General features: G+C 38.2%; 1 protein-coding gene across 2 annotated transcripts in view; it reads right to left on the reverse strand.

Annotated features, from left to right (window-relative positions):
- Nucleotides 1–9,999, reverse strand: part of PARN (poly(A)-specific ribonuclease) — a 161,607-nt gene that overhangs the window by 124,756 nt on the left and 26,852 nt on the right. For both annotated transcript variants that reach the window (XM_005871979.2, XM_005871978.2), the window contains 4 exons: nucleotides 8,434–8,511; nucleotides 3,968–4,011; nucleotides 2,303–2,345; nucleotides 1,450–1,525 (listed from right to left, as the gene is read on the reverse strand). In XM_005871979.2, the coding sequence (XP_005872041.1) occupies nucleotides 1,450–1,525; nucleotides 2,303–2,345; nucleotides 3,968–4,011; nucleotides 8,434–8,511 (241 nt within the window). The remainder of the gene's footprint in view (nucleotides 1–1,449; nucleotides 1,526–2,302; nucleotides 2,346–3,967; nucleotides 4,012–8,433; nucleotides 8,512–9,999) is intronic.

The raw sequence follows: 9,999 nt of genomic DNA on the forward strand, positions 1-9,999 counted from the left end.
GTGTGCAGGAGGCAGCTGATCGATGTTTCTCTCTCATCGATGTTTCTAACTCTCTATCCCTCTCCCTTCCTCTCTGTAAAAAATCAATAAAAATATTTTTAAAATAATAATAACAATATTAGCCCAGCCAGTGTGGCTCAATGGTTGAGCCTCAATCCATGAACCAAGAAGTCACCGGTTCAATTCCTAGTCAGGGTACATGCCCAGGTTGTGGGCTTGATCTCCAGCAGGGGGAGTAAAGGAGGCAGCCAACAGAGGTTTCTCATTGATGTTTCTATCTCTCTATCCCTCTCCCTTCCTCTTTCTCTAAAATCAATAAAAATATATATTTTTTTAAATCTTATATAACACAATAGTGAACTAATTAATAGCCTCTACTCTACCATCAGCTGAAACACAGATTTACAAAATCATTTCCATTATATTGCTATAGAAAAACATCAGGTTTCCTTCCCCTCACCCACCCCTTTGCTTTTTTCCTAAAGATTTTTTTATTGACTTTTAGAGGGGGTGGGAGGGAGAGGGAGAAAGAGAAAGAATCATAGATGTGAGAGCAAAATATTGACGGGCTGCCTCTGCTCCCTCCTTACTGGGGATCAAGCCTGCAATCCAGGCATGTGCCCTGACTGGGAATCCAACCAGCAACCTTTCGGTGCACCAGACAACCAAGTGAGCCACACAAGCCAAGTGAGCCACACACCCCTTTTCTTAACTCCTTTTCTGAACTATTACCCAGAAAGGAAAGCAAATAACTGTATTCTTGGCTACTTTAGTACCTGTCATTGTCTATTTCTGAACCCTTAGTCCTATTACCAATGTCTTCAGAATTTAGAGATTACAGCTAATGGGAGACTAATTACAGTATCAGCAGCACAATTAGGCAAACAGGAACCAAGGAAGTGACACCTGGAAGGTTCATCAACTACCTGGGTTGGGGCCATAGCCAGGATGGCAAAACATCTCTGGCCTGAGAAATATTCCTCCCTACTCTACTCCAAAGCTACCTCTGAAGGAGGAAGGGATGGAAAGGACTCTCTTTTCTCATCTGTAAACCTTGGGCTTTTCTGAAACAAAAAGGATATTTTCATTCTAGTCCTGACAATTAATCACCTATTCTTTGTCTCTGCTTAAAGAATGCACCATAGAAAGGACACATCGTTTTGGGAGAATTCCAAGCACTAGGAAATAAAAGCCCTGAAGGTTTAATTGCTGAACCTCTCAAAGAACAGGCTACCCAAATCCATGCACATAAAACAGATGTAAGATTAGAAGATTACTTTTACTGAGAAAGCATGAATTCAACACAGGACATAAGCAAGTTAACTTAGCCAAAATCTATAAATGTACAATGTAGTTTCTAGAGCAGTTTCACCTTTCTTCTACAATATAAGTTAATACATAATTATCACAACAAGTTTTGGATTTTCATTTTATATTTTGTATTCTTACCAACTTTAGGAGGGTTAAAAGGTGTCTCTTTTAACCGCTTTTCCAATTCTGCAAGGGATGTGTTATTAATGATATCCTGCAAACCAGTAAGCAGAGAATTATAAGCCTTCATCATCTCAGTACAATATATATTAAAGAGATACTGCCCCCTTGTGTTCTTTAAAGAAACACAAGAGTGGAGTCATCGTTTATTCAATGTGAAAGACAACCAGCAAGTTTAATTTTCAGCATATAGAAGGTTTAGTCATATGAAAGAGTTTAAACAGATGTGCTAAATATTTACAGACCTTGGGCCAGAAAGCTATATTTGTTCTTATACTGTGCTGACATTCATTTCACTCAGCTATATAAAGTCACTTCACAAAGTAGTAAATGATTGCACCTTTACCTGAATTTTCTTGATTAGAACATATATAAAATAAGGAAAATAAAGGAATAAGTGTGTGCCTGTGTAACCTATTCAAAAATACATTATATATCTTTTTTTTTTGGAATAGTTGACACACTTAATTGAGATAAAATGGGCAAAAAAATCTGATTAATACTTAAATGTATTAAATTCATTTTACATAGGCTGATATCATTCCCTATACATTATATATCTTAATGTTAAAAACTTACATTCAAAAAGAATAAAGAAGGGGAAATACAATTCCACCACCCAAAGATAATTGCTATTCACATTTTGATATATTTATTTCTAGTCTTTTGCCAATTCTTTTTTTCTTTTACGTTCTTCTCTTTTTTCTTTTTTGGAGATGGATTTTAACAATAACATTTAAATAGACCAGAATTCCAAAGCTCTTAGTAGCAATTTTGAGAATTTCAAATATTGTTCATATTTTTTAAATACCTTAAAAGGTTGTGTGCTGGCCATCAATTTAGTATCCAAGAGCCTAAAAACAAAAGAATTTTTAATAAGGTAAACAAAATGTATATCAATGTTCAAAATGTATTTTACTCAAATGAATAGCCTAGTGTCTTAAAAGTGGACAGGGAAATTAAGCACATTAGCCATTGTGAGCCTGGCGCTGACATCCCTGCTAGGTTAGACTGGGAACTTGATCTCCTTACCCAGGGACTTCATCAAGAGGCTGTGGGAGAGTCCACACTCTGCCATACACAGAGCACAAGTTCTGGATTTGCTTGTGCCCTGAGAGGGTGTGGGCTACATCAACCTCAAGGAGAAGTCAAATATCCTCATATGTTTTTACATGGCTCAAATACTGCTACAGGTTTAACATTGCCAAGTCGTTACTATCTACCACCACTACCCAGGTTTGTACACTATAAATTCTTGGAGGGTCAAAATCTGCATTTGGTAGATTTATACTATACTATTGTAGTTATCTCTTACTACTCTGTTTCAGTGAATGGAATAATAAAAAACAGAGAGAGACTAATATGAAAACTGTTTCTTTTCACGTTAGTGTGAACACTAGATAATAGGACAGAAATATCCTGGCTATAAGAGAAACTGCTTTTTTGCCTCTCCTGTCCCTCTTCAAACAGGTCTTCAAATGCAGAGGCTTGCTCTGTAGGCTCCACATGACCGATATGTGATCTATCAGACATGTGACATATCAGAATTAGCATGCAGTATTAATTGTGGAAAACACGGATAAAGGCACGGACTTAAAAGTGAGGGAAAAAACTCTAGGTAGATAGTTCTTGACAGAGTACAGAATACTCTCAACTGGATAGTTGACAATATCCAACTATATATTCAACTATATCCAATATTCAACTGAATACTCTCAACTAGACACTTCACTGTGACAAGGTACATCCAACATACAGGAAAGATAAAAGCCAACTCAAGAAAACTTCACCAACTCTTCAGACATCAAGACATGGGATGAGACCTAGCCAGTTTGGCTCAGTGAATAGAGCACCGGCCTGCAGACTGAAGGGTCCCTGGTTCAATTCTGGTCAAGGGCACATGCTCGGGTTGTAGGCTTGATCCCCAGTAGGGGAAATGCAGGGGGCAGCCAATCAATGATTCCCTCTCATCAATGATGTTTCTCTCTCTCTCTCTCCCTCTCCTTTCCTCTATGAAATCAATAAAAAAAAAATTTTTTTTTAAAAGACATGGGATGAGGAAAAAAATGGAATTGCTAATTTCGCTCAGTTCAAATTCTGGTATTAATAGATAACAAAACCAATCATCTATAATAATAAAAGGGTAATATGCTAATTAGACCAGACAGCGAAACGACCTTCCGGACGAAGCCGGGGCTGGGAGGGCTGAGGCAAGTCGCCACCGCAAGGGCCAAGGCAAGCTGCCGCGGCTGCGAGGGCAGAGCCCTTTGCACAAATTTCGTGCATCGGGCCTCTAGTCAATTATAAAAGCAAACCATTACAAACTTGGAGCTATTAAATAAACGATTTCCCAGCTTATATGAAGTGGATTGTAATCATGACCTAATGGATTCAAAAAATTACTATACACCTATTTGTATTACATATGCCATGATGACTATTTTAAATGAAAGACAAATCTGGAAAGGAAGCTTACTTGGGGAAAACAGATGTTGTCATCTCCTTAAATTCATTTAAGTCCTAAAAAACAAGAAAGTGGACTTGTTACACTTATACTGTTACTCTCATAGTTTTAAAAACATACATAAATATTTCTAGTTCCATAGGTCTCTTCTTAAACTATTATACCTCATACAGGCCCTTTAAAGCTAAATTGCCAGACCTGTTTCTAGTTGATAATAACTTTTAAAAAATCTTCATTATTTCCTCACTGATTGGGAATCATATGGCCTGATACGAAACCTTTGCATAACCAATACAGACAAATATAAGTATTTTATGACTGAAATAGGAGGGGGAGACATAGGTTTCTATTATATATAGAAAACTTTCAGCAATAACTCTATTACACAAATTCATCATTATAGAGAGACTAGAAATTTTATTTTAAAAAATGGTTTATACAGGAAATGAATACTGTAAACTAGATTATTCTTTTATTGGGAATACCTTTGAAATGTTAGTTAAAATGACCACTAAAGACCAACCGCCGTGCCTCAGTGGTTGAATATCAATCTATGAACCAGGAGGTCACAGTTCTATTCCTGTTCAGGGCACATGCCCAGGTTGTGGGCTTGATCCCCAGGAGGGGGCATGCAGGAGGCAGCCAATAATGATTCTCTCTCATCATTGATGTTTCTATCTCTCCCTCTTTCCCTCTCCCTTCCTCTCTGAAATCAATAAAAAAAAATATATTAAAAATTATAAAAAATAAAAATTACCATTAAAACACACACTTTCCAATATATACACAATTCCTGTTTTAGCTACTCAGAAAATTGCTAACGTGGCACCAATAGCAAGTACCTACATTAGACAATTCATTTCCCAAGTTTATTTTGATCAGGAAGTCTAAAGCTGAATGAGACTGCTCTAATTTTAAATTAACTCATTTATATGCATAATTGCCTCGATAGACTGACAGTCATACTCCTGACCCTTTGTAACTACACTTCTCTTCAGCCATTCCCAATGAGCTCTTCAAACCTGTAAATACAGATTGTATGTAGCTACTTTGTAAAATTTACCAGCTTTCAAATGGCTATCATTAAATTAGTGGACAATACATGAACAAGGGGTTTCAATGCTAACCCAAACAAAAATGCAATGAGGACTGTTTATAATCTCTCAATACCATTACAAAGCTTGACAAGCAAGAAAAATTTAGAATTATGGCTACTTCCAGGGCCAGCAATAGCAAAGTTCTAAACCAGCGCCTTCTAAAAGGTCATATAGAAGTACCATGAAGATTAAGAAGAGACTTTCCCTTAAAAGGTAGCTCCAAAATAAGGATTCTTTAGTTACTTTTAAACGCATATTTTGGTACCAGTGTTTGTAAAAGTTCTACCATTTTACATAGGTTTTCTCATTTATATCACTGCTTCCAAAGATAGATGGAAGAAAACGACTTTCTCCTCTGACAATGATAGAACATAAGTTAAGTAACTTACTCAGGTTACCTTAGTAATAATGCAAGGGATAAAACCACTTATCCTAATCCACCGCCTATTTTGCAACAGATCATGTGGCTCTTTCTACTAAAATGTGATTCAAACATAGTTTCATTCAAGGTAACATTTATTAAGAGCTTACCTACAAAATGCTATGCTAGGCATTTATTCTGTTTGTTTGTTATGCTAGGCATTTAAACAAAGACAATAACAAGGTTATACTCCTTGTCCAAGACACTAATCACCTAACAGGAGAAGGGGGTTAAGCTGTAAAGACAAAATTCATGCACCATTAACAGGCACACAGTTCTGTGGGAGGTCAGAAAAAGGAAAGATCACCTGTTGGGCAAGGCAGCAGGCAGGGAAAACTTCCTGGAGGAGGCATAAGCTGGACCATGGTAAGATAGGTAAAGTTGGATACAGCAAGCATTGAGAAAGGCTAGAGAAAATTCAAGTTGGAGGAAATTATATTCCGAAATCACAAACATACAAAGCACTTCTCAGGGAACAAATGAGCCATTCTGGCTTGGAATAAGGAGAATAACGAGTGGCTAGACTATGCGAGAAGGTTTAGGTCAAATCATAGAAAGCTTAATATGCCAAGCTAAAAAGAATCAACTGTATAGAGAAACAAAGAATGTGGCATTAGTTCAGAATTTTAAGCAGGGTCAGTGATGTGAACAGAGACATACATTATCAGAAGATTATAAAACTGGCACACTGGGAAGGCACTCATTTGTTCAATCAATATTCAATGCCTCCAATGTGCCAAACTCTGCTTGGTATCCAAAACACCTATAGATACAGTATTAAATACACTTTCCTCACTGATAACTTCATTGCTTTAAAGGTCAAAAAGTCATGAGAGCCCGGCTGGTGTGGCTCAGAGATAGAGCATCAACCCAGGAACCAAAAGGTCATTGGTTCGATTCCCGGCCAGGGCGTATGCTGGGGTTGTGAGCTCGAGCCCCAGTAGGGGGCGTGCAGGCAGCAGCTGATTGATGATGTTCCTCTCTCATCAATGTTTCTATCTCTCCATCCCTCTTCCTCTCTCTCTCTAAAAATCAATAAAAACATTTTTTTTTAGTGAGAGAAGCTGCTACTTTGGTCTGTTTGGCCAATAAGAGATAAATATTAGATCTTTATATTTATAAAATGCAAATTCACACCCATCACATTTGTTTTGAGACTCACAGTATGAAGTCTTTGAGTCCCAGAGGGTGATACAGTTGTCATGAGAAGCAGTGACAATCTTAACGTCACAAAAATAGGACAAGGGGAGCAACAGAACCACTGTGTCCACAGCTGGGCTCCAGTGGACTTTTCTAAAGGAAAGTCATCAAGATGCTGCTGGGACAATGTCCCCTAAGAAATGGGAAGTAACTGAGGCTTTGCAGATGTATAAGTTTAGACTAAACTCCAAAGCAGGTATCTTCCAATCCAGAAGGAATAATAGATTAATCTGGTAGCAGCTGAAAGCAGAGGTTGGCAAACTATGGACTACAGGCCAAATCTGGCCCACCACCTATTTTTTAAGTAAAGTTTTAGGACAAAGCCACATCCATTTCTTTATGCATTCTATGGCAGTTTTGGGACTACAATGGCAGTGTTGGGTTATAACAGAGGCTATGCAGCCTGGAAAGCCCCAAATACTTATCTTACGACTTGGCCCTTTATAGGAAAAGTTTACCTACCAAACAATGATTTAAAGGATGGGCTGAAGGTTAAAGTGAGTCAGGGAATCCTGTCTGAACTTTGCTGAACTCCAGATGAAAAACAGGCTAGTTGCAATTGAAATGAAAAGAATCCAAATGCAAGACACAGCATGGAAACAAAATTGTCAGGATTTTTAACTGACCAGGTCCGGGAGGAAGAGAAAGAGTCAAAACCAATGTTAAAAATAGTCTTGGGTACTGGGTATTATTTATAATAAAGGAATCAATAGAAGGAGCTGGTTTTGAGGCAATAAGAAGGAAAGAAAGGTAGTGCAAGTTACATATCTCCTCTGAAACTTGTAAATTTTAAATACCATTTAGTCTGAAGGCTCTCCAGGTAGGGACGTGTGGAATCTAGCATCAACTGTGTTCCCAGTTCTAAGAGGAGCTGGAGAGACTAATGTCAGCGTCCTCAGCTGAAGTTATAAAAGTGAGTGAGACCACTAAACGACATAAAATATGGAGAGAAAATACAGGAGATGGGAGGACAAGTGAGATGAGGCCATGTGCAGTTAGGGAACAGAGGGGAAGAGACAGAAGAGAAGCTCTTTTCCTGAGCCAAAGAAGCTCATGCTTTCCTGCACTGAGACGACTTGGCTCCAAAAGTGAAAGAAAAAAACAAGGTCAACAGAGAATCTAAGGGAAGCAGCTTAGCAAGAGGTAATCAAGAACTTTGCAGGAGCTGATCCAGCTCACTTGACCTAATGCACCACTCAGCTTCAATGGTCCTGCTATGTCTAATGTTAGCGGTAGCAAACTAGATAACCACACCTGTGGCTGAGAAATCCCTACCCAGCATTAATTGAGCAAACCACTGACATTAAGATAAAACAAATGTTTAGCCTTGCTCTGGCAATGGCAGATAACTGAAGATCCCTTAAAATGGCCTGTACATACATGTACACCCCTTCAAAAATGTACAACTAAGCCCAGCCGGTGTGGCTCAGTGGTTGAGCATTCACCCATGAACCAGGAACTTAACGGTTTGATTCCTGGTCAGGGCACACTCCCAGGTTGCTGGCTTGATCCCCAGTAGTGGAGGCATGCAGGAGGCAGCCAATCAATGATTCTCTCTCATCAATGATTCTCTCTCATCATTGATGTTTCTATCTCTCTCTGAAATCAATAAAAACATTTTTTTTTTTAAATGTACACCTAAGCACATGATCTCCCTCTCTGGGAACATGCTGCATACAAGAAAACAACACTCAAGTAGAGAACACTCTCTCAGTAATAAAGAACCACGAATTTTCAACACAAGCTGACAAGTCACTTACCTCAGGCAGAGGACAGCAGAACTGATGAACTGTGTGCATAACATCCAAGAGCATATTGTGTCCAATAATAAGTTTTCCCTAAAGAAAATCAAGGTTAGGAAAAAGACTTCCCAGTACAAAATTATAGTGGGGCTGAAGAGTGAAAACCTATGAGAATTTTCTACTAAACTTATTTTACCACATTAAAAAAGTCATAAATATGTGCAAATAAGAAAATTAGGGTTGGCTTCATTCTTTTTCAATTTTGGGGTATTAAATATAGAATGCAAAATAAAAGTTCCAAATGGTTTTGATTTCATTGATCTTCTTCTCTAATTTTTATTAATCTGGCCACCCACAAGAATCAGGAGTACTAAATTTTGATTGAAGGGCTCAAGTTAAAAAGGTAAAATCTGAAAACACTCAAACTCCAAATATCTACTTTAGAATTGTGTTCTTTAAGACAACTCATTTATTTTTTAAAAGATACATAACAATGCTAAAAGATAAAAATGACTTTCTAATTATAATAAACGAAATGAATTTTCATTTTCTTTATCATTTGTGTCAAAATTCATGGGCATGTTCTTAAATACCATTTTCAGTAAAATCACTGTTTTTCAACCAACTGAAGTACAATATGTATGCTATAAGTTCACTCTATTTTGATAAAAATTAAACTACCAAAATGGAATATCAACTTAGAGCAGCGGTTCTCAACCTGTGGGTCGCGACCCCTTTCACAGGGGTTGCCTAAATACATCCTGCATATCAGGATGTATCCTGATATATCCTACATTACGATTCATAACAGTAGCAAAATTACAGTTATGAAGTAGCAACAAAAATAATTTTATGGTTGGGGGTCACCACAACATAAGGAACTGTATTAAAGGGTCGAGTCATTAGGAAGGTTGAGAACCACTGACTTAGAGTTAGCTAGCCTGTGACACCATCCTATATAATTCTATATAAGAAAGAGCTAATATGCTAATTAGACCAGACGGCGGAATTACCTTCAGGAATGACCAGTGGGCAGGGCCACGGGGCCACAAGGCAGCTGGGGCCGCGAGGACCGAGCCCCTTGCACAAACTCGTGCATTGGGCCTCTAGTTTTTAACATAAAGCATCAGGTCACTACAATGTAGCTTTTTACTATGTCCCAGTGGACCTTCAGAGTAACACTCCTTGACTCATAGGGCTAAACATAATTATTTGAAATAAATAATTCTATATAACATTTCCCAAATCCAACAGACAAGCTGTCCTTTAGGCTCAGTGTTTCTGCACATTCTGAATACCTAATTCAATGCTGAAATATCAAGTATTGATTGAAACTATAGAAAAGATGTGGAGGAAATCCAATATGGAATACTAACACTAATAAAACCTAATTATATTATAAATGAACTAGAGGCCCAGTGCACGAAATTAATGCATGGGAGGGCAGGGGGTCCCCCTCAGCCCAGCCTGCACCCTCTCCAATCTGGGACCCCTCAGGGGATGTCCAACTGCCGGGGATCAGGCCTAAACTGGCAGTCGGACATCCCTCTCACAATCGAGGACCACTGGCTCCTAACTGCTCAC

The sequence above is a fragment of the Myotis brandtii genome, unplaced genomic scaffold, assembly GCF_000412655.1.
Source record: "Myotis brandtii unplaced genomic scaffold, ASM41265v1 scaffold363, whole genome shotgun sequence".
Classification (NCBI taxonomy): Eukaryota; Metazoa; Chordata; class Mammalia; order Chiroptera; family Vespertilionidae; genus Myotis; species Myotis brandtii.